This window comes from Nipponia nippon, unplaced genomic scaffold (genome assembly GCF_047370975.1).
Source record: "Nipponia nippon isolate SJK-2023a ecotype South Korea unplaced genomic scaffold, ASM4737097v1 scaffold_3, whole genome shotgun sequence".
NCBI classification, from domain to species: domain Eukaryota; kingdom Metazoa; phylum Chordata; class Aves; order Pelecaniformes; family Threskiornithidae; genus Nipponia; species Nipponia nippon.
The window spans coordinates 112,121,567-112,144,615 of NW_028262347.1; the positions used below are offsets into that span (position 1 = coordinate 112,121,567).

General features: G+C 57.1%; 2 protein-coding genes across 3 annotated transcripts in view; one reads left to right on the forward strand and one right to left on the reverse strand.

Annotated features, from left to right (window-relative positions):
* Positions 1 to 11,997, forward strand: part of TRIM8 (tripartite motif containing 8) — a 29,775-nt gene extending 17,778 nt beyond the window's left edge. The window contains exons 3-7 of the mRNA XM_009476011.2: positions 7,367 to 7,462; positions 8,387 to 8,620; positions 8,960 to 8,991; positions 9,603 to 9,718; positions 10,451 to 11,997. Of these exons, the coding sequence (XP_009474286.1) occupies positions 7,367 to 7,462; positions 8,387 to 8,620; positions 8,960 to 8,991; positions 9,603 to 9,718; positions 10,451 to 11,058 (1,086 nt within the window). The 3' untranslated portion in view covers positions 11,059 to 11,997. The remainder of the gene's footprint in view (positions 1 to 7,366; positions 7,463 to 8,386; positions 8,621 to 8,959; positions 8,992 to 9,602; positions 9,719 to 10,450) is intronic.
* Positions 11,998 to 17,948: 5,951 nt separating this feature from the next.
* Positions 17,949 to 23,049, reverse strand: part of ARL3 (ARF like GTPase 3) — a 32,714-nt gene continuing 27,613 nt past the window's right edge. Inside the window, exon 6 of one of the 2 annotated variants that reach the window (XM_087765357.1) lies at positions 17,949 to 18,335. In XM_087765357.1, coding sequence (XP_087621483.1) covers positions 18,294 to 18,335 — 42 coding nt within the window. In that variant the 3' untranslated portion in view covers positions 17,949 to 18,293. Of the gene's footprint in view, positions 18,336 to 20,107; positions 23,046 to 23,049 lie in introns of those variants that run through there. The other variant, XM_087765356.1, reaches the window with a different exon arrangement.

A 23,049-nucleotide genomic window follows, 5' to 3' on the forward strand; every position in this document is an offset into this window, starting at 1 on the left:
GAGCACGTTTTCCCGGGCCGGATGCCGTCTCTCCTGGCGGATCCGCGGCGGGAGGCGGCTGCACCAGCCAAAGGCACGGGCATCACCAAGGCTCATCTTTGTACTGTGGAGCCAGTGGCATCAGTTGGGACTCACCTGGCTGCATGCTTGGCGTGCAAACCAGCTCCTCCGTCCCCGTATTCATCTTCCCGGCGTGTTTCCAGCTCCTTTCTTCCTCTCCCCCCCATGCTGTGAGTGAGGCTTGAGCCTCAGGTCTGGCGGAGGCGGTTCGCCCTGCTTTCACTGCCTCTGGCTGCGCTTTGCACGGGGGCAGCTCGTCTGACGCTGGCCCATGATCAGCACGGCCTCGCTCCTACCCTCCAACATGCTGCAAAAATGGCTTTGGTGCTTGGGGCACCTCTGTTTTGGGGGGCACATCACCCATACTGGGCACCCCATACCAGGAAGGCTCCTGCCTTCAGGACTTGTTGGGCTGCTGGCACAGAGGGGATGCTCCTGCAGCCACCGGCCTTGTCTCCCTGCTCCTTAATTTCCCTTATCCCCCTTTTCCCCTCGAAGCAGATCTTCATTCCTGCTCAGAGGGCACTGACAGCAGTGGCAGCTGGGCCGTGGCTTGAAGTTGAGGTCCAAAAACTGTGGGTAGAGCTCCAGCCTCCTTCCCCGATTTGTGCGAGAGGCACAGCCACAAGTAACCCCCATGGCAGTGGGGAGCAGGGGGAGACACAGAGGCCTGGGAAGGCAAACTAACATCCTCAAGGTCCTTCTGAAGGTCACTTTCTGACAGAGAATAGGTCCCCATTTCCTGGCCTCCAGAAATCCTGCTGCTGGCCCCACACAACACAATGCCTTGTATTTTCCCCTTACTAATGAGTTCTTCCTTTCTGCTGGGTATAAACAAGGAGAAGAGCTGTCCCGGGCTGCGGGCACCGGCACAGCCCCGTGGCGGTCCGGGGTCTGCTGGTACAAGGCCGTGTGGAGGAGCATGGTCCGCTGTGCCCGCCATCCTGGGGTGCCACAGGGTTGAGGGCTGACCTGAATACCGCTGAGCAGCCGTGAGTTGTGGCTCAGGGGAAGCATCCAGCTGCTGCGTGCCAGCCACGCTGTAGGGATGCCCTGTGCCGGGGCGAGCGCCGGAGGTGGGACACGGGGCTTCGCATCCGGGGTAGCTGATGGAGATGGGGCTTAGCTTGGTGGTTTCTCCTCCTCGGTGTGTTGAGGAAGGCTTGGAGACCAGGCAGCATCTCGCAGGGCGACGGGGACAGGCAGGAGGCATCTCCACCCACCCCGGTGTGAGAACAGGGCAGAGAGCCGCTCTTGCCAGAGGCGCCCCGCATCCTGTTCCCCCAAGTTGGCACTGGATATTCAGCCTCCAGCCCTTTTCCACAAAGCACCAGCTCTCCCAGTGCTCAGTGGGTCCCTTGATGCCCGTGGGCTGTGTGGCTGCTGCTCCCATCCCTTTCTAGCAAGGCCAGCTATTAATATCCCAGAGGCTGTTCCCCTCCCCTCTTCCTTCCCCTGCCAGGGATAAACCAGCCCGATCTCTGCACAGGGAGCACTGTGAGAAAAGCCAAACCCTGGAGCAGCCTGTGTGTGCTCCGGGCTGGTCGGGGGAGGCGAGGCCTCCTGCTCCGGCCTGAGACCTCCCCTCCTGCCTGGTGCTTACTGTAAATGTGTGCAAGATGAAACCCCAACCAGAAAACATTTCCTTCCTGTCCCTGTAAGCGGATCAGCCTCCTGCGAGTGCCGCGGGGGCCGTGGGGAGTTTGAAAGAGCTGCTTTTGCCTGGCTCTGGTCAGCAGGAGACCATGGGGGGTGGCAGGAAGGGTGCTCCAGGGGGTTCGGGCTGCGGGGATGGGTCCCCTCAGGCTGCAGCGGTGCAGGATCTCATGGTTTGAGATCCTGTTTTGGGAGGGCGCGGGGGTGCCATGCCCCAGAGCCACACAGTGTTGAGGCACGGGTGTGTTGGCACGTGGGGGGACACTTTCAGGAGGGATGAAAATACCTCATCGCGTGGGTTTTTCTCAGAAAACCGGCCAGCTGACAGCGGAGCGAGGCTGGGGAGCAGGAAGCCTGCAAGTGGGAGGCATGGGGAGGCGAAAGGTTGTACTCGCCTCCTCGGTCCAGGGCTCTCGGTGCATTAAAATTCAGTCGCTGTGACTTCAGGCCCGTCTCCAGCAGTGTGCCGGGATGCGGGTCTCAATGGGGGCCCTTGATCCCGGTCCCTGGGCTGAGCTGCAGGTGTCTGGAGCCATTCCCGCGACAGGCATCTGCCCTTCGCAGCTTCCTCACTCCGGTTCCACCTTCCTCCTCCTCCTCGCCCTTCCTCCCCCTCGTGCTCCGAGCTGCTCCCTTCGTTCTGGCTTTCCGGTGGCTGCAAACAATGTCCTTATTCACTCGGCGGCTGGGATTTGGCGGCGAGGGGAAGGCCCGGGCGCAGAGGAGAAGGAAGGAGGGAGGCAGAGAAGCGAGCGCGCCTGTCCTGGGCCAGCCGTCCAGCTGCGGTTAAAGGCACTCAGTGGGGCAGTCTGGCTCTCTGCTCCCCCTGGTTTCCTATGGGAACAAGAGCTGTGTGCTCTTGTGTTTTGTCCACCTGACCTCCTCTAGTACCCTCCAAACCTGCAGGCGGTTTCAGCCCAGTTTATTGGGAATTAGCATCCTGCAAGCGTCCTGCAGGTCGGTGTGCAGGGACACGGTTGCTCTGGCTGGGGGAACAGCCCTGAAGGATGCACAACCCTTATTAGACATCAGAGAAGCTGCATGGGCTTCATTTCGCCCATGAACACAGTAAGGCATTTCACTGGTCCCACTCTCATTTAATACCAGAGCTGCTTGGCGGGTCGAGGGGCACCTCTCTGGCTTTGGTGAAGCTGCCCGGCTCCTTCCTGGTCCTGCTGGGAGTCGGGCAAGGGCTGGCGAGTGCTTGAGCCCCTGGGGAAAGGGTGCTGCAGGCTCTCCCCTGCCAGCTCTCCCCGGGAGGCATGCAGGGACCCTGGCCATCCTCGGAGCTGGCGAAACCTTGGGGCATGTCAAGGGATTTTGCTGCCCCAGTGCCAGCCCCAGGGCCACAGGCTGCTGGGGGCTTCAAAGGGGGGACAAGGGGAGCACTGGGCTCCAGGCGGGGCAGGGGCATAATCCGCCGTTATCACAGGCTCAGCAGCGACCCAGCAGTGACCGCAGACTTAGCCCTGTCCTTTGGGAGAGGACAGTGGTGAGACCAGCCTGAGACAAGCCAGGGAGGCATCTTGCCCGCAGATTTCTCCCTGCCTGGGAGGTCTCGAGTGGGTGTGAGCTCCTTCCCACGCCCCAGTGCCCCCCTTTGCAGTGGCAGGTTGCCCAGCCGGCTGAGCTGGACCTGTGCATGTAACACAGCTGACGCTTGCCATGCTGCAGCCCTATAATGACTCTCAGATGAGGAGCCCAGGTGCCCTGTATCGTCGGAGCTGTTAAACTCTTTATTACCATCTTTCTGTCTTGTGGCTGTAGGCATTTAATCTTGCAGAAGTTCTGTCGGGGCAGCCCTGTCCCCTGGCAAACGTCCCCCTGTCCCCTACCTGGGGGGCTGGACTTGTCCCGTGCTGGAGTGGCCGCTGGGAGTTGGGGTCGGTGCAGAGCTGCCCACGTGCAGGTTCGGGGGGGGCAGACTGGGAGGTGCAGTAAGGGGGACGTGGGGCGAGCGTGGTTTCCTCGGCAGTGGTTTCCTCCCAGCAAGCACTGGGTGGATAGTGATGGTCAGCAAGCCTTTCCCTGGCACGATCCCATGGGGACCAGCTGTGTGCGTCCGCCCTGGAATGAGACCTTCCAGCGCTTGCCTTGCTTCCCGCAGAGATGGCCCCCAAGTAGCATTTCTCTCCCCGTGCGTGACCTCAGTACCCTGAACCCACCCCACTTGCCACGATTGCTCCCCGGGATGCACCCTGCTCCACCAGTGGTGGGGCTCCTGATCAGTGAGCAAAGGATAACCTCCGCTCCTTTCTCCTTCTACCTTCGGCGGTGCTGCTCCTGCGCAGGGTTGATGCCCACGGCGTGTTTGCAGAGAGCCCTGCTAACCTCTTCTTAGGGCTCAGCCTTTTTTTCTCCCTGCTTTATTTTTCCCCATCAGGAGGGGGGAGACGACATGCAACTCCAGCAGAATAAACTGGTTTCCAGCAACTAACCCCATCTCGCTGTGGCCTGCGGGGTTGGGGTGGACCAGCCACTTACCCTGGCCGGAGATTAACATATTAATTAATTAGATGAGTTCACTCTCAGCTGGTGTTGGAATACAGAGCATTTTTGGCGTCCGTTTCACAAACTGGTGGAGTGTCTCAGAACAGACAAACTGGGATCATGTTGTTGCTTGGAGCTTGGGCGCCTGTACGGAGGGAGCTGCGGTTCTCCCAGCATCAAGGTCATGCATGAAATATGAGAAATTACCCTGAGAAATTCTGATCCTGGAGGAGGAGGAGTTCATGACTTCAGAAATACCAGATTTGGGAGGGGATGGAAGGGGAAGGGATATATTTTCCTTTTCAAAATACCTAAGGAATTCAGCCCGTGCTGCAAAGACAATGAGATTTCGCCCCTCGGTGCCAGAAGGGGTAGTTCATACCCATGTGTCTTGTTAAGGTTTTGGTTGCCGTGGGTGAAAAGCCCTCCCATCCCGCTGCAATCCCAGGCACGTACCGTTTTTAAATCGCCCTAAAATCAAGAGAGTGGCTCAAGTGTGAGATTTAAAGAAAACACTGCATGTCCTCTATTCTCTCTGATTTCTATGGCTTTCGGTTGGATTTCAGTCACTTTTTCCAGCTGTGAGGAGCTATTAAATTAATGTATATATATAAAAAGTTATTTTTATATATATACATTTATGTATATATTTGTGATTTCACATAATTGTATGATTCCAGGAGGGAAGCACCCTGAGGTTTGTTACAAAACACAAAGGTTGGCAGCTCTGCCACGGCAGCTGCAGGGCGGCGGGAAGGGGACGATGGTACGTGCATGTCCGGGGCTGTTCGGTCCGTCCCTCGGGGGTCCCTCACACCCTGTCCCTCACAGTGATGGGAAACCCTGCTTTCCTCTGGGAGAGCATCCCGGCAGCATTGCCGGGGGGTGAGCAGGGGCTGCCTCAGGGTGGCTCCACGTCGGATGCCTGATGCGTACGCTGGGGCGGGATAGGGATTTGGCCTCTGTGCCCCACGAGCTGCGAGTCTTGGATCCCGTCCCGTGTTTTTCCCTGGCCCTGCCCCAGCTGGTGGTCAGGGGAGGCGGGCAGGGGACCCGGCTGCTCCCGGGCCCCCGTCCTCCCGGTGGGCTGGTGTGGGGTGGGTCTGGCTGCTCGCAGTGGAGACGGCGAGTCTCTGCTGGCAGGGAGGGAGGCGTAGGGAAGGGCTCGGCGCGAAGGCTCGCTATGTCTTTTGGCTCTCCAGCTTGGAGAGCAAGAAACTCAGCCTGCCTTGCAAGACCTGCCCCGGCTCCAGGGCTCGATTGGCCTCCTGCAAGCAGGGGTGCGGGAAGGCATCTCCTTCCCTGGAGCCAGGTGGCTTTCCCATCAGTCAACTGCAATTTCAGTGGGGAAATTCCAGCCTGTGGATGCTGGGGCAGGATCCAGAGCCGGGTGTGCTCACTGTGCTCCACACCAGGCCCTCACAGAGGGATGTTGCAAACCGTGTTTTCAGCCAGTGGTGCTTTAGAGCAGGTCCTCTTGACGTGCACCTGCCTGCACCACTGCCGGAGCAGGTTGCTGCCCGCTGCCTCCCTGCCCGGCTGCACGGGGCTGCTGCCCACCCACCCCACAGCTCTGCCTGGTGCTGGACCCAAAACCCTGGCTGAGCCCTTGGAAAAGCCACCAGCAGCCCCGCACCCTGGCCTGGCTGCCAGCACAGGACCTGGGATGCGGTTCCTGCCTGTGCCTTTGGCTCTCTCCAAGCAAGCGGTGTTGCACCCACTCTCTGGAGCTCAGTTCCCACTGTATTTAACCCAGGAGCGGGTTGCAGCCTCCTGGCGCCGCAGCAGCGCAAATAACGACCCTTTTACGATGAAAAAAGGAGATTTTTAATATATGTATCAAATCTTTCTCCGTATGGGCTCTCCCACCTATTCAGCTGGTGTTAAAAACAGCAGCAGCGATGCCCTTGGATGCCTGCAGGCCCGTGTATTTCTGCGCGCATGCTGCCCCTCAGACCCTGTTTCAGTGGATGTGCTGTCTGTGTCCATCTCCATGTGTTTGCATGGGTGCGACTGCAAGTGGGAAACCGGGTTTTTTTAGCTCCTTGTTATTATTAGTGGTACGAGCCCAGCGGCAGTGAGGCTGGAGGTGTCCGAGACCTTAAGAAAAACAACAGGAGGGAGGAGGCTTCGCATTCCTGCTCCCGAATTGAGTCGGAGGTGACAGCCATTCCCTGCGATGCAATTAATCCCGGCAGTGCCTCTGCCACCCTCCCCCTCCCGCCTCGTCCAGGAATTAATTACTTGATTATAAATCCCCAAGCGGCAGTTTATAATAGCAATAATCCCCTCGAAATTCATCCTTGCTGCCGGTTTCTTCCCATCTCGCCCCCGTCGTTGAGAGTCTCTAACGCTGCATCTCCGTGCCGGGCGAAGCCATCCTCTTTGCCCCGCCAGTGTGGCGGCTTTCCCTTGGGATAACCATGGTGGGAAAAAATTAGGAGTTGATTTTGAGGGGTGTTTTGGGAAGCCCTGCTCTTGCTCGCAGGGATGGAGGCCTTCTCTCCTGGGCAGTGGGTTTCATCCTGGCCAGGGAAGCGCACAGGAGCGAGGCGCTCATGCTGATTGCTGGGGATAACGTTTTGTCCCAGTTATGAGGCTGATGGCCCAGCCCCAGCCCCGAGGAGTGGGGGCCGGGGGCTGGCAGCGTGGCGGGGGGAGGCCCCGTTCCTCCTCTCTCTGTCCCTCCTGATTATGTTGATGCTGGCTCTGGGGCTTGTCACAGAGGCGGGGAAGGGAGAAAGGATTTGGCGTGGCGTATGGGGGCGCGAGGGGGGTGGCAGCGTCTCGCGGGAGCCTGCCAGCGATGGGTGATGGGCCTCAAAACGGTGCTGCCAGAGTGGGAGATGAGCCTCTCTGTGTGTCCCCTGGGGTCCCCAGGGCTTGGCAAGGGACTGCCCCCATCCAGGGGACCCAAATCAAGGTCCCCAGCTGATAAGGCAGCCCAGCACACACGGCCCCTCTGCATGGCTGTTGAAATAGCGACATTTCCACCTCCACCAGCCATGTGTGGGCTTTCAGCTTGGCAATGGCATCCCACTAGGAAAAAGCCCTGTCCCTTCCAAACCGCATGGGCAGAGCCGGGGCGGGCGGCACCAAAGCTTCCCAGCATGTGTGGCCACCGGGCTCTGACGGCTGCTTTTCTCGTCCGTCTCTGCAGAAGATGCTGATGAAGCAGCAGGACCGCCTGGAGGAGCGGGAGCAAGACATTGAAGAGCAGCTCTACAAGCTAGAATCGGACAAGCGGCTGGTCGAGGTAACTGGTGCTGCACCCTGCTGCGGCCAGCCCTGGGACTGTCACCACATGGCATGATGGGGACAGGCTCCCAGGGCGTAGGGGTCAGGTGGGCAGGGAGGAGGGAGGACACGCAGGGGAAGAGCGGCCGGCTGGACATGCTGTCTCCATTCCTGTCCTGGAAGTTATACTTCTGGGAGATGAAATGTGTTTGGGGCTGTCCTACAGTCTCATGGGACCTGGGGTGAGTTGGGAGGCAAGGAACGAGGCTGTCCTTAAATATCAGGTGGTCCCCCCTGCCTCAGGTCAGCACAGGCTTCCCCAGGCCACCCAGTTCATCCTGAGTGGGAGGGGAGGGTCTGGAGATGGGAGATGTCTGAATAAACCACTGAAATACCCAGGAGGTGGAAGAGATGCAAGTGAGTGTTTTGCTGGGACACAGGTAAAACAAGATCAGCTCGTGGTCCTTAAAGCCCCTCGGCCTCCCAGAGTGTGGAGGGAAGGGCTCTGGAGCATGGTGTGACCCCAGCCTGGGGAGGGGATGAAGACAGGGATGATGAGGATGAGGATGGGGATGGGAATGGGGATGAGGATGGGGATGGGCAGGGTTTTTTAAGGGAGCACACCTGCCTCAGTGGTGTGGCAGGTTGTTGCTTGGCATTAGCTCTCCAGAGGCGATCCCCACCTAGACCCCAGGAGGTCGGCCCAGGGGATCTGCTGGATTAGCCAAACCTCCACAGTGGCTCTGTTGGGTCCCCGGCACGTAGGAGTCCCACGTGGCAGCTGACGGCAGCGTTTGGTCTTTGCGGGCATTGCAGGAGAGCAGAACTGTGGGGCAGCTCTCGGGTCGCACCCAGCCCTGCTGGGGAAAGGACCCAGGTGTCCTGGGGCATCACAGCGGAGGTTGGAGGGTGCAGAGGGGCTGACCCTGCTCCTCTCCCCCAGGAGAAGGTGAGCCAGCTGAAGGACGAGGTGCGCCTGCAGTACGAGAAGATGCACCAGATCTTGGACGAGGACTTGCGGAAGACCATGGAGATCCTGGACAAGGCCCAGGCCAAGTTCTGCAATGAGAACGCAGCCCAGGTCCTTCACCTCAATGAGCGCATGCAGGAGGCCAAGAAGCTCCTCAGCTCTGTCCAGGTCATGTTTGACAAAACCGAGGACATCAACTTCATGAAGGTGAGATGAGCTGCCCGTGCTGGGGGTGGGAGGGGGCCAGGGGGAGGCCTGGTTCTGTAGGAAGCGTTGCGGACTGGGCTGGGGGCTCTGATGGGACGTGCTGGTGCCTCTAGAGAGCTCAGCAGAGGGGGAAGGCGAGGAGGAGCGGGGCAGGCTCAGCACTGGCCTCGTACGAGGAGATGCCGCAGCTGGAGATGGGGCTGGGGCAGCCTGTGCCGGGGCGACAGGGGGCTCGGCACCCTTGGGCAGCCTGTCCCCTCCTGGGGGGCTGCAGAAGGGGAGGTGGCTGCCGGGGCAGGGACTGTCCTTACTGACCAGGGCTTCTCCTTCCCCTCCTAGAACACCAAGTCTGTGAAAATCTTAATGGACAGGTAAGTGTGGCAGGGCAGGCGTGTTCGGGGGGAAGGGGGGCTGTCGCGGGGGCAGCAGCAGCATGATGTCTGGAGGAGGAGCTGGGCCAGGGATGCTGCAGGGCCCGAGAGAGGCGTGCTCTGTGCCTCAGTTTCCCTCTGTGTCTGGGAGGATGAAGAATCCCCTCCCGGGGGCACTGGTCCTCCCTTTGGACTAGGGGAAACATAGTGGTGTGTTTGTGCAACAGCAGAGCTGGGACCCAGCACCCCAGCCAGGATGGCACTAGCCAGGTTGGGGCGCAGGGCTCAGTCCAGCTCTGCTCTCCTCCTCTCTCCAGGGCCCAGGGTTAAAACCAGCACTAGCAGAGCCGGGGCGATGTGGGGGGATGCAGGGGCTGTGGGAGGTGCGTGTCGGCACAGGACATTCACAGCAAGGCTGGGTGGGCAAGGTCCTGCTGGGAAGGGTCTGGACCATTGGAGAGGGCTGGCTCCCCATTGCCCTCAGCGCTGCCTCCCTGGGGAAGGGGTTTGGCCCTGGGAGGGTGCGGGGGAAGGAGCGGGGGGGCTTCCTCACCTCCCCTGCCTGTGCTTTGTCCCTCATGCCTCTCCTCTCTGCCTGTGGTCCCAAACAGGACCCAGAACTGTACAGGTGGCAGCCTGCCCCCACCCAAGATCGGCCACCTCAACTCCAAGCTCTTCCTGAATGAGATTGCCAAGAAGGAGAAGCAGCTCAGGAAGTTGCTGGAAGGTGGGTGAAGTCTGAGGGGTGCTGGGGGCACGGGACCTCGCTACCTCCTGTATCCATAGCTGGGTGCCCTGCGGATCCCAGTACAAGAGGGTGGGGAGAGCCGTTGGGGTGCAGGGACACCTGGGAACCCCTCTGTGGTCAGCTGGGTCAGGGCATGAAGATGCCGTGAAGCCAGCTCCTGGCTCTCCCCAGGATGTTTCCTGTGGCTTGTGAAACAGCTGTGTTTTGGGGTGACACAGCGGGGGGGCTGGCCATCAGCAGGAAAAGTCAGTGGAAAGATGGGGGTCAGCATGTGGGCAGGGACAGCCGGGGGCCGGTGTGGTGTCGCAGCCCCCTGCCCATGCCTGGGAGGAGACCACGTCCTGCGGAGGCTTCCCAGTCCTCTCTCCTTGGGGATTTTGGGTTGTCACCCAGGCTGTCCCGCTCTGATCCTGTTACAGACTGTGGTCACGAGCTGTGCACGGGCTCGACCTGCGCACGTGTTTGCAGAGCAGCGCTTGGGGCCATTCCAAGCCTGCCGGCAAGGTCCCAAAACAGCACCTGCAAATTCACCTGTGTATGGCTGTGTGCCCAGTTTGCCACTGGTGGGACAGGCTGGGGGACCCTCTGCTTGTGCGGGGCTGGAGCGCGGGTCTTGGGGCTTGGCTGCAGGTTCGGACCAGCGGCTGGAGCACCTGGGAGCTGTGCCATGCTGTGCTTGACACAGTCCCCCTCTTATGTTCCCCTCCACAGGTCCTCTGAGCACCCCTGTCCCCTTCCTGCAGAGCATCCCCATGTACCCCTGCACCGTCAGCAACTCCGGCGCGGAGAAGCGCAAGCACTCCACCGCCTTCCCCGAGGGCAGCTTCCTCGAGCCATCGTCCGGGACTGTGGCGAGCCAGTACATGAGCCAGGGCGCTTCGGCTGGCGAGGGGCAGTCCGCACAAGCCATGGTGCCTTGTAGCTCCACGCAGCACATAGTTGGACTTCCCAGCGGCCCGCAGCCGGTGCACTCGGGCTCCGTCTTCAACCCATCTCACTACCCCAACACCACGTCATCTCAGCAGTCCGTGCTCTCCCAGTACGGCGGGCGCAAAATCCTCGTCTGCTCCGTGGATAACTGTTACTGTTCCTCCGTGTCCAACCACAGCGGGCACCAGCCCTATCCGCGGTCGGGGCACTTCCCCTGGACGGTCTCCTCGCAGGAGTACTCCCACCCGCTGCCGCCTGCCCCCGCCGTCCCCCAGTCGCTCCCGGGACTTGCCGTGAGGGAATGGATTGACGCATCCCAGCAGCACGGGCGGCAGGATTTCTATAGGGTCTACGGCCAGCCGTCGGCGAAACACTACGTCACCAGTTAACCGTCACACTCTCCGGAGAGTCCCGTTCGATGACGCGTTCGGAGAGAAAAGTCTGGTTTGGTTTGGCTTTTCTTTTTTTTTTTCCTTTTAAATCAAACCCAATTTTTTCCCCGCCTCACGCCCCTCCAGGATTTTGGGGAGGGTTGTTCTCTCATCTCTCTCTTTTTTTTTTTTTAAATCCTTTTAAAACGAAATAATAATGTTTTTTTTCCTTTTAATTCCTTTTTTTTAATTTAATTTTGGAAAGTCCTTCCTGCCCCTCGCTGGGAAAAGACGAGGGGGAAATTACCGAGAAGAAATCGATGGGGATTTCAGTCGGGCGTCTGGGTCTGTGCGTCGCACTCTTCCTCGCTCCTCTCTGCCTTTGGAAAACTTCAGAAGGGACAATGGCACCTTCTCTCTTTCCATTTCTCCGAGTTCATTTTTTCTGGTTTGGTTCAGTTTTTCCCCTTTCCCCACCCTTCTCTTTCCCTTTTTAAAAAGAAAAAAAGAAAAAAATCTATCATTGATTCAGTATGAAACGATACTTGTAGATTTTGGGTTTGTTACCCTTTTTTTTTTTTAAAGGCTGATTTTTTTTTTTTTGCGTTACGAGGCCACTTCTCATGCATATTGGCATTTTTTTTCCTTCTTCTTTCAGAGATTTGTAAATACACAATGGCAGGAAATTTAATGCACAAAAAAAAAAGGGAAAAGAAACTTTAAAAAAAAAAACACGAATAAATAAATAAAAAGAAAATCTGTTTTAGTTTTCAGGAGGGGAAGCGTGGCCGAAATGCACCCCCCTCCTGCGTATCGCTGATGCAACTTCCTGTAACAAGCACTTTGTATAAAAAAAAAGTGGACTTCCTGCTATAAGGCACAGGTATTTATTCTGTAACCGATTTTAGAACACACACACACAAAAAAAAAAATATTCAAATAAATGTGATCACTTAGTGCAAACGCCTCGCTCTGCTGCAGCTCTTCCCCCAGGAACGCCAGCTCCGGCCGGAGGCTCCCACCTGCTTTCGGCAGTAACCGCTCCCCGGCCGATGGCGGGGATTTTCCGGCAGGGCTGTTTCGGAGGGAGCTGCTCGGGAATGGGGTGGCGGTGGGTCCCGGCCAGGGAAGGGGTCCCCACCGGCGCCCGTCCCGCGTCTCAGCCCCATGGGGAGGGATGCAGGAGCCGTGGGTCTCCGCCGGCTCCCTCCCAGCCGGCAAGGATGTGAGTCAGGCACGGAGCTGGCCGGGCCGCATCCTGCCCGCGGCCTCCAGAACAATCCCCATTGTGGGATGGGGACGGGAATGGGGACGGCGGCTTTCCTGCCTCCGCCGGCACCCACCGCGCTGGCCGTGCTGCAGCCCCGGCACCCAGCCCCTCAGGCTTCGTCCCCACCTAAAGCCCCGCTGCCCTGTGGGGCTCTGTGGGTGCTGGCAGCACCCTGGGCTGGTTCGGGGATGCTCCGAGCTCAGCCGAGGCCGGGAGGAAACCTTCGGCTGGGGTGTGCGGCGGGGCCGTGGGCTGGCCTGGCTGCGGCTGTGCAGGGGCGAGCTCTTCATCCGGGGAAGTCGGGGCTGACTTCATAAAGCAGAGCAGCGTCAGAGAGGCATTAGGGTTTTTCCATTGCTGTCTTCGGTCTTGGCTTCCTTTATTTTTTTCCTGGTTGCAAAACGTCCGTGGTTTTGTTCCGGTTTAGATTCCCCCCATGCTGCTTCGGTGGGAAACGGGAAGGGGACTGAGTCTCAGTGAGCGCAAACCAGGGAAGCAGTGGGTCTGAGGGAGGGGGACCCTCGCACCCAGCTCCCCCCATTCCAGCCCGGGTGGTGGGGGGCCAGCACCCCCTGTGTGCTCCTGGCCACCCTCCGGATCGGTGCCGCCCCGTGGGCAGGGTGTAGAGAGCAGCAGCTCGGCCCTGCTGCCATGCCGGGCTCTTCCCATCCCCGTCCTGCTCAGATGCTTCAGGAAACCCCCAAACTGTTGGGATATTTGGGGGTTTGCTTCCCAGTCCCAAGCAAAGCGCCCCAGGGCAGCAGGAGGGAGCGGGATGCTCCCAGCCTCCGCTGCAGGGACCCTGCGACGCCTCCCCCCGTGTCCACTGCCGGGGGGGAAGAGCCCCGGTGGCGATGGGGACACTGAGGCAGGGGGGACGAGTGACGACCCTCACCACGGAGGGGGGCCCAGGAGGGGTCCCCGATGCAGAGCCAGGGCCATTCCCCACCCTGGGGTGCTCCCCAGCCACGGCCCCTGTGCTCTGTGCCCCCACGTTTGCCCTCCCAGCTGTCCTCATCATCATCCTCCTCTTCCTCCTCGGCACAGCTGCCTCCTGCGACAGTGGCAGCTGCTGGCTCCGGGCAAGCATTAAAGCACCTGTCACCTATAGATGGGGGGGGATGCAGGCGCAACCCCCACCCCGCAGGGTGACCCCCAGGGGCTTGGGACATGTGCCCACCGCGGGCCACCCTCGCCCTGCACCTTCACCACAGGGAGCAGCCCCAAAAGAGTGGGTGCCCCTTGCAGAGCCCCGGTGCCGCGGCCGCTCCAGCCCCCCGAGCCGGGAGGAGGACCCCAGCGTCCTGGCTACCTGCAGCATTGCACCCTCAAACCCTGCGCGCTGCTGGTGGCGGGGAGGGAGGCAATGGCCCCCCCGGGTCACACCTGAGCCACGGGAGGACACGTGCCATTGGGCTGACGGTGTCCTGGGCTGCCGGGAGGGGAAGCGCCGATGCTCGGGTGCTCGGTGGGGTTTTGGTGATGGATGGCTCTGTCTGGGGGGGTGGGAAAAAGCGGGGGGAGCAGAGGCACATCCATAAACAGCTCGAGTTGTGAATGGAAAGAGACAGATTAGGAGCTGGGTGAAAACATGTCACACGGCGGAAAGAAAAATGAGCAGCTGGGCCAGACCAAATTGGTGTCTGATGAAGGACATGGGGCCTGGTGGAAAAAGGATCCAGGGGCTGGCGGTGCTGCTCGGGGGAGGCTGATGGGGAACAGCTGGAGCTGGACACGCACATCTGGCGGAGCAGGGTGAGGGGAGAGGCAGTGGCGCTGATAACCGCCGCGCCTCCGGCCACCTCGCTCGGGTTGCGGGGCCACAGCTCGTCCCCCGGATCGGTGCCTCGAGGGGGGCTGGTGCTTCATTTCCAGGGTGATCCTGGGGAGGGGGTGGCAGCGCCGTGGCCCAGCCCTCGGCAGGGATTTACCTGGCGGGGTTCAGGCTCTGCCGTGCTGAGGGGTCCCCAGGTGGAGGAGCCGCTGCCTCTTCCTCCATTTGCATACATGTAAATAAGCAATCAACATAACGATGGTGAATGCAAACCAGGCTTTCAGTTTGCAACCAAGTCCTATTTTTAACCTTGGAAAAGGGTTTTGGCAGGAAGCTGCGGGCCCGGCTCCGGTACCTGGCGCCACGTCCAGCTGCGCGGGTGCGCCAACCGAGCCCTCACCCCGGAGCGCTGCTGACCCCACGGCCATCAGTGGCCAGTGCTCACCACGCTCCCCTCCCCTTACCTAAGGAAACAGAAATCTCCCATCTTTGCAGAAACACAGACATCATGCTCCAGCTCACGGGAGCCTTTTCAGGCAGCTCTCCCACCCACCAAGCCCCCGGGTCCTGCTCCAAGCTGGGGCATGCGCCCGGGGAACCCCCCCGGTGCCCTGGGAGTGAAGCCTCATGCTTAAACATAAGGGGTATATTTAGACAGCATCAATTTAAGTTTGCACAGCAACCTTATAAATATGAAAGCCATCTCGGCGAGATGTTTAAGATACCTCATCAGTCCTTGGAAAAATATGCAGGAATATTAATTAGCCAGATTTGGGTATTATCTCGTAATGAATAAATGAAGAGACTCGCTGCCTAAGATGAATCACTGGCAGCTTGCCTTTTTTTTTTTTTTTTTTTTTTTTTTTAAGAAAAGTGTGTTTCTAAGGTAATTCACTCTTTTTAACCCAAGGTCCATGGAGGGGCTCAAGGCATACAGCCGTGGCAGGGCCAAGCGGGGTGGGGACACCTCGGGGTGCCTCTTACAGAGAGGGTCCCCCAATAGCTGGTGTTGTAGACCCCCCCAATTCATCCCCAGCTGGTTGCACCACCTCTGGGGATGGAGGGACAGGGACAGGGTTGAAGCCGTGCCCCGGCAGCAGCAGCCCTAGGCCGAGGATGGAGACAGAAAGTGCAGCCTTAGTTCTTAAAAACTTATTTTTGACTTCTTTCCCTCCCACTCTCCATCCTCCACTCCCACCCTCCTGCTCCGCTCCCCCGGCTGCTTCGCTCCCTCCAGCCGGGCCAGGACGGGAACTTCCCGGTTGCTGTAGAAACACAGATGAAGGACATGTTTCAAACGAAAACTATGAACAAGAAATGGCTTTGTGTGCACCAGGACAGTGCTCTGCCATGCCAGGATGTGGTGACTTCGGGGCCCTTCTTTCGTGGCACCTGCGTGGCCGGGGGGGCTGCAGGGCTGGCAGAGGCTCCCCGCCAGCCCTGAAACCTTGCCCTGAACAGCGAGAGAGGCTGGGGTTCCCAGGGAAGGTGCTTTGAAGGTCTCCATCACCCATGGGTGCTCAGTGCATTGCTGCACCCAGGGATTCAGCAGCCGCTGGGGTTTTGCCAACCTCCCCACCTCTGGTGCCCTGGGCACCATCTGCCCACCTGGCCCAGAGCTGAGGCACCCCAAGGGGCATCGCCACCCGGTTTGCAAGATTTTTGGGGCGGCAGGACAGTTTCCAGCTGGTGGGAAGGGGCTCTGGACTGGGCAGGGGACAGCCCGGCTGGAGGCGGCAGAGGATGGAGAGACCCCCACAAGCTGCGAGGGCCGGGTTGGACGGCTGAGCCATGGACCAGGCAGCAGAGCCGTGTCCCAGGGGCGCAGGGAAGGGGCGGCGGAGGAGACCGGTTGGGATGGACCAGCCAGCAGCCGCTGGGAAGCGTCGGCCGGACGCCGTCCTTGGCCCCCCCCCGGCGCGTGGCGGCTGGCGGGGCCGGGGCGGCGCGTGGGTGAGGGGCGCTGCCGGCTGCCGGAGCTGCCATTGTTTGCCTTCAATCAAGATGTTTCAGGCAGAATCAAAAGCACCAACTGGGGAAATCATCATCACAAAAAATCTTGCGCCTGCAAAATAGGTCAAGTAAGACTCCAAAGAGAGAGAGCGTCTGATCTGCATTGCAAGGAAGAATAGCAACAGCTGTGATCTCCAGTATATATGGATGGGCTGGGGGGGATAAATATATATATCCATGCATATGTATAACCGCTTACAGCTGTTGGGCCGTATGTTCATTAGGGCCAACTGTTTTGGAGGCAGAGGGATCAGCGCTAATCGGGAAAGGGAGTTTATCATCACATTCAGAGGCAAAAGTGTCAGGAGCAACTGCAGCCCCCCCCACCCCGCAGCCCGCACCAGCTGTGCCGCACTGAATGTGCCCGATTCAGTGTCCCACCGGCCCCCACGGGGCTGCGAGAGCTGCGGCTCCTGCCCTGGCTCCGACAGCGGGCATGAGCCGTGGCCTCGGCCCCCTGCCTGGTCCCAGACCCAAGAGCCGCCCCTAGGAGCGGAGGGGTTGCCGTGCCTCAGTTTCCCCATTCCCCCAGACCAGCTCTCCGTGCCCACACCACCGTCCTGGCCCCCCGTGGCGTGGCCCCCTCAGTTATCCCTGCCTGGCGCTGGCCTCACAGGTGTCGGCTATAAAAATGAACTCAAAAATACATATAAATCCTCCTGCCTGACATCAGGGCGGGTGATGGAGCTGGGGCAGGACAGCTGGCTCGGCCACCCCAAGACGCCAGGCTTTGCCTGGTCGGTTGGGACCCAGCTGTCACAGACTGGGGACCGCGCGGTGTCCCCAGCCCACAGGCAATGGTCTCAGCATGGGGGGACCTGCTCTCCCCGGCAGTGTCCCCCTCAGCACCCCAAGCCCCCGCTGCCTTCCCTCCGTCAGCCAGAAAAGCATTAAATCTTGCAGGCTTCGGCTCCCATCGGTACCACGAAATAAAGGTTGCAAAGCCAAGCAGCAAGGACAACTTCTATTTAAAAATACCTCTCATCCGGATGATTTATTTGCAGGGCGTTCCTGCCAGCTCCTAATGCAGCGCAGACTTGGGGCCTAACCTACCTGACAGCTTCCCTTCCTCGTAGGATTATTCGGGGCTGCATTTGGCTGCCCAGCCGTGCCACCCATAGGGCTGCAGCTTGGAGCTGTGCGGTTACGGCACGGTGCAAGCAGAGGGGCTCCTTCCAACCCTTCCTCTTCTGACTGGGATTTTTTTTTTTTTTCCCCTTTTTCCCATTAAAAAGGATACAGATATTCACCTCGATCAGCCAGCTCAATAGGAAATGCGGAGGGTACCCCCCGCCCCAGCCCATGCTGTTGCCAGCAAGCCTTTGACGGCGTCCCCCAGCACGGGCGCAGCCCGACTGCAGCTTTACAGGAGTTTTGCTTCCAGTCGGTGCTGGGAAGGGAAATAAGTGAACAGATTGCAATAAAAAATCCAGCAAGCCCAGATTCAGCCAACTGAGCCCAAAGCTGCAATTTAGCCAGGAGCCAATCACAAGGCTGCGGTGCGAGCTTGTTTCCACTTAAACAAAACAAAATAAAAGAAAATTAAAAAAGCTTCAGTGCGGCGCCTGGGCGGGTGCCCGGGTGGGTGGGCAACGTGGCTGGAGCACCGCGGCGGCCGTCGGTCCGGCCGCCCCTCGCCGACGCGTGCCGTGGCAGAGCGCGGCAGGGCTGGGGGATGCCCGCGCCGCGGGAACGCGGAGGCTGAAATCTCCGGCTCCGCGGCCGCAGATGATTTCTCTGCTCTGACAAAGGCAGTCATCCGGGGGTTGCGAGGTGATAAACAACATGGAAATACTGGTCAAAGAACAAAAATCTCAGCATTTATTTCTCCTTCAGGCTGTGGATTATTATTATTTTCTTCTTTTTCCCCTCCCCACATCCAATCCACTCGGTTCCTCGTCCTTTGGGGAGCACTAAATTCATCATGCGAATGTAAAGCGGGGCTTGTGCGGGGAAGGGAGCTGCGGTTCGCTCGAGCAGACGCATGCAAGGTCACAGGCAGCCTCGCCATAAATTACAGCGTGTCCCACCGTAAACAGCAACAGGAGAGGGGAAGCGCGGCAGCTTCAGGGGCAGGGGGCCGCAGGGGCCGATACATAACCTCGTGACAAGTCAAACAACTCTCGGGGTGTTCACTTGCCAGAGAAATATTTTTCACATCCAATCCATTAGGCAAACAAGATGAAAAAGTATTTCCTACTTTGCTGAAAAAATACCAGGACTCAGTATAAAGCGTGCCTTAAAAAAAAAAAAAAAAGAAAAGAAATTAAGTGTGACCATCTATAATGTTTTTTTCCAGCGGCTCTGACAGCCTTCCAGGCATCCTGGCCATGCAGGGAGGGAGCTGATGCTTTAAAGAGCTCTAACAGTTTCTCGCTTTTTGGCCCGTCCTGGTGTTCCAGGAACAGTAATGAGTCAAATTAGTTGGAAAGAAACAACCCCAGAATTCGCTTCCCTCCCTCCAAACCCCGCTTCACTGAACCATCGCTGCTTCTCTTTTTCCCCTTCTCTTTCCCTGCCAGGTCGGTGGGGAACGTGTTTCATGACACACTTTTTTTTAACCTATGAAATGATTTTTTCAAACAAGAAGATCCTCCCAACGTTTGCCTTTCTCACTGGCTGGCTTTCCTGATAGTTTTGGACAAGTGAAAATCCAAAGGGAAAAGGCTTCTTCCAACAGTTTTGACCACTTCTATACCGGTGGCCGTCTCTGATGGGGGACGAGAGGGGAGCAGTGGAACAGCAGCTTCGCAGACTGGCGGCTCCTTGGGAAGAGGCAGCCCTCGACTGACCGCTGGAAAAAACGAGCCTGTCGAAGAAAAAGGATCACTCCCAAACACGAGTTGTCTTTCTACTAAATTTTAATTTCTTTCTTTTTTTTTTTTTTTTTGACAAAGACATCTAAATTATACACTGAGTAACAACATAACCAGATATTGCAAATACCCCTTTTTGGTGAAATTCAAAAAGGGAACATAAAAGAAAGAGCTTGTGTGGACCCAGCCAGCCCAGGGGATGCAACAGCCGCCACCTTTTGCTTTTGCAGAAGAGCGAGCCCTGTGGGGCAGGGGGGAGAGTCTGAGTGGGCTGGTCTCATCCCAGTACACTTAATAAAAAAAGCATGGTGATCAGTTATATTTTTGACACAGAAAAAAGTCATTAATGTGCAAGAAGCAGTATTGGTGGGGGGAAAAATGGGAGAAGATTGCATGAGGCTTTGGCAATCATTCTCCAAGGGCAAGGAGGGACGTTCTCCATCAGAGCTGCAGTGGAGGAACGCGGCCGCAGCCGAAGGAGGACACGAGTCCCCACGCCCTGCGCTCGTGGTCGGAGCAGGGGCTCGGCCCCACGTTTCCTGACGTGCCCTTGGAGAATTTCACTTCTCCATCATCTCTCCGCTCCAGAGAACACAAAGGGGCAGGAGAGGCATCTTTCATCTCCCGCAAAGGTAAAACCAGATTTAATGATGTGAAAGTGAAACAACACAAACTCCCCGCGGGAGGGGAATTAACCCCTGCGACAAACTTCTCGAGGCCTGGGGTGGATCTGTCTGTGACTCTGAGCCTTTAAATCAAGGCCGGGTGTCTTCCTACCAGAGGTGCTCTAATTCAACCGCAAGTCACCGCGCCAGCGGGGTGGCGTTTAATGGGCTGTGTTATGCAGGAGGTCAGGGGAGAGGAACATAACGGTCCCGCCTGGCTTTAAAAGCCTATGAATCGATGCGATGTGTGGCAGAGCTCCACCCATACCAATGAGACAGCTTGCTTCCTCCCAATCTCACTTAAAGGAGGGCAAAGCAGACAGAGTTGGAAGGACAAAGCCTCGTGTAGGCAATTCCCACAAACCAAACAGGAGCTGAAGGGCTGGGAGAGCAGTAGGGCTTTTGCTGAACGGCGTTTTGGCTGGCCCCGGCCAGTTTTACAGGTGGTATTTAGCCAGGTGCTGCTGAGGGACAAGAGCCCTGCAGGGAGTATAGCGGATGTAAATGCATTCAGATAAGGAGCAGCAAGTGAACAGAACCTCAAATCCTTATACATTTTCACCAGGTTAATGCACAGCGAGATGTTCACAATACAAGGAGCATTTACAGCCATCACTGCAAGGTGATTTACTTAAGTCATGATCGTTTTAACCCTCCACCTCCATCCTCCCAGCATGGCTCGCTCTATCACGGTCTTCCTTTCTTACTACCTGGCGCAGATAGATAAACCAAATTGATCTACTGGATCACAGGTGAAGCTCTGGCTGCTACAGATGCACTCTACCAATACATGTAGCTACACAGAAGCATAAGGAATGAGCCAGCAAACACTTCTGGATCCTGAGTTCAGTAAGGCAATTCTTCCTTCCAAACTGGAGCGATAGGAAAATTACTATATATTAATTTTACACACATTTCCAAGTCGAACCAACGTGAGCCTAAAAAAAACCCAAATTACCCTCCTGGATGCTTTTTGGATCCAGAAAGCTAACTGTGGCACGGGTGGGGTGTCACAGGGTAAAAGTTTGCCACTGGTAAAAAAAGTAGGGAGCAGGGAAGCACCAACTCAAGTCCCTTGCAAGTGAGAAAGCTCAACACCCGAGCCCCCAAGGGGACTTTGCTCTGCCTGGGCCATAGGAGGGGTACCCAAGCATTTCACTCTGCACCTGACATGCAGTGTGGGCAAATCCAAAGCTCGGGAGTATCTGCAAAGCTCTGCCACTCAGCCAGCACAAAGCATGCCTTCAAGCAAGGGCTCCAATTCTTTACAGTGCTTGCATCAGGCAAATGCATTAATTGCAAGGAAAAGGCAATGCTGGGATGCGTTTCTCCTCCTCGGGCTGACCCAGGAATGTGCGGTGCTCAGATTCCTGGGGTTCCTGATAAGCCAATGCAGCTGGGGAGTCACTGAATGAGCTATGTTTAAATGAACATCGCTCCTCATCTTATGACTTCTTACTCAATCCATGCAAGGATGGAGCTGTGTCACTTTGTGTCATTTGTGATTGCTTAACAGCTCACTTCAGCCTGCTCTTCTCCCCCTCCCAGTCGTCTGGTTTGTAAAGCAAGGCTGTGCTACTCTGGCATGCATGTCCTGCCTCAGTGCCGGAGACAGATGCACTCAGAGGGTGCTGACTCACGGACGCAGGCAGATTAAAGTTGGATTGCTAAAGCAGTTGCTGTCCCAGCTGTCCCTCTGCCCCCAGCCACAGCAAAGACAGCTGAACTACACGTAGATCAACCCCTGAACAGCTAGTGTACATCCTGATATATGGGGGGAACCCGGATTCAGCCCCAGATGATTTTAATCTGCCGGGCGGTAACATAGGCGGCCAGGGGCTGCTTCACGTACAGTGCAGATGTTTCTGCCGTGAGGTGGAGACGGCCAGGGGAAGGGAGGAGCAAAGAGCTGGGAGCTCCAGGGGTGTCAGCCGTCTGCCTGGGTCCATGAGGCAACTCGCTGACGCGTGGTAAAGCCACATGCTTTAGTACATACAGCTTTCCCCACACTGCCCGCCGGCCCGTCTCCAAGAGGTGGAAGGGGTAATGCAGTCCCTAGTCATTCTCTGGCCTTTCGCAGGCCGGCAGCAAACAAAGCTGGCAAGCAGGGCAGTGGGATTATTTTACCATCTGTGCCTTAGAAACTGGCCCAGGAGTCACCAAGCTCGCTTCATGCAGGACATGGCTGCTTTGGTGTGCTAATGACTCCTGCTCGCTGTCAGCTGGGGCTAGATTTGAATTGGGGACGAGGAGGTGGAAAACACATTCTCGTTCCTATTTCAGCAACTGCATCCTTTTAGAGGAAAGCCAGTTTGGGGAAGAATGAATCCTCGTTTTAAAGAGTGCTTCCCATCTGCCGTTCAGCAGGCTCCTCCACCAGGGCAATCCGCAGCCGGCACCGGGCTGGGGGACCTCAGGCCCTGGGCAGCCAGCCCGCTGCGGGGCAGTCCCCCGGGTCCTCCAAAGGGCTCGGCGAGGCCTGCCGAGGAAGGGGGTAGGAGAATATATTTTGCACATTTCGAAAAGGAAACCTGGGACCTCGTATCTCATTCTAGAAAGTAATCATGGTCTTAATTGCATTTTGCTGCAGAGTTGCCTTAACATCAAGGGAAAATCAACAGGGATTGTTCAACATCAAGACTAATCTCACATATGGAACTCACTGAATGTAGGAACCACGTTTTTGCTGGCTCAAGGTGAAATGCTGGGCTAAATTCTCCTTCAGCTGCGAGAAAAGCCCTAGGCATGCTCATCCTGCATTATTCCAACTGTAGAGAGCTTCAATTATACACACATAACCCTTCTCTGCCTTCTACGGCGGTGTCGCAATGCAACAGTGCCTCGTTATGATCAAACTCCTCTTTTATGGCTATAGGAATACGTGGAAGTCTTCTACCCTCATTACACAAATGACTCCTTAGCAGCTTTATTTTAAGAAATTAACCCACAATTGGTAACACAACCGCATTTTATCTGTCACTGAGGGGAAGCTGTGACTGACACCTGAGCGTGTCCTCAGCAACCGCAAACCCGCACGTACAGGGCAGGTCGTATGCATCTAAGCAACTACAGTAACTCACCACTCCCTCTGCTCCACACTGAATCACAGTCTTCCTTCTGCTTACAAACTTGCTTGCTAATCAGACATTTAATACTATTTATGCATAGGGAGGAAATATATAATTCCTTTATTGGGATAAAAAACGATACTAAAGAGCAGGTCAAGTTCCAAATCCAGCAGTAGGTTTTAACCGATGTTGTTCCCTTTTTTTACTCTCTTTTTTTTTTTTTTTTTTTTCTTTTAACAGCTGTAGCTGTGCACAGATGGAAAAACATTTGGTCAGAAAGCAGCAAATTAGTGTTTTCAGGCTAGAATTCTGCTCCCACCGCTCCTCCATTTCCATGCAGCTCAGAACGCTTTATTTCTTCTTAGCATTGACATTTTTGCACACCCAATTCATGCCATCCTTC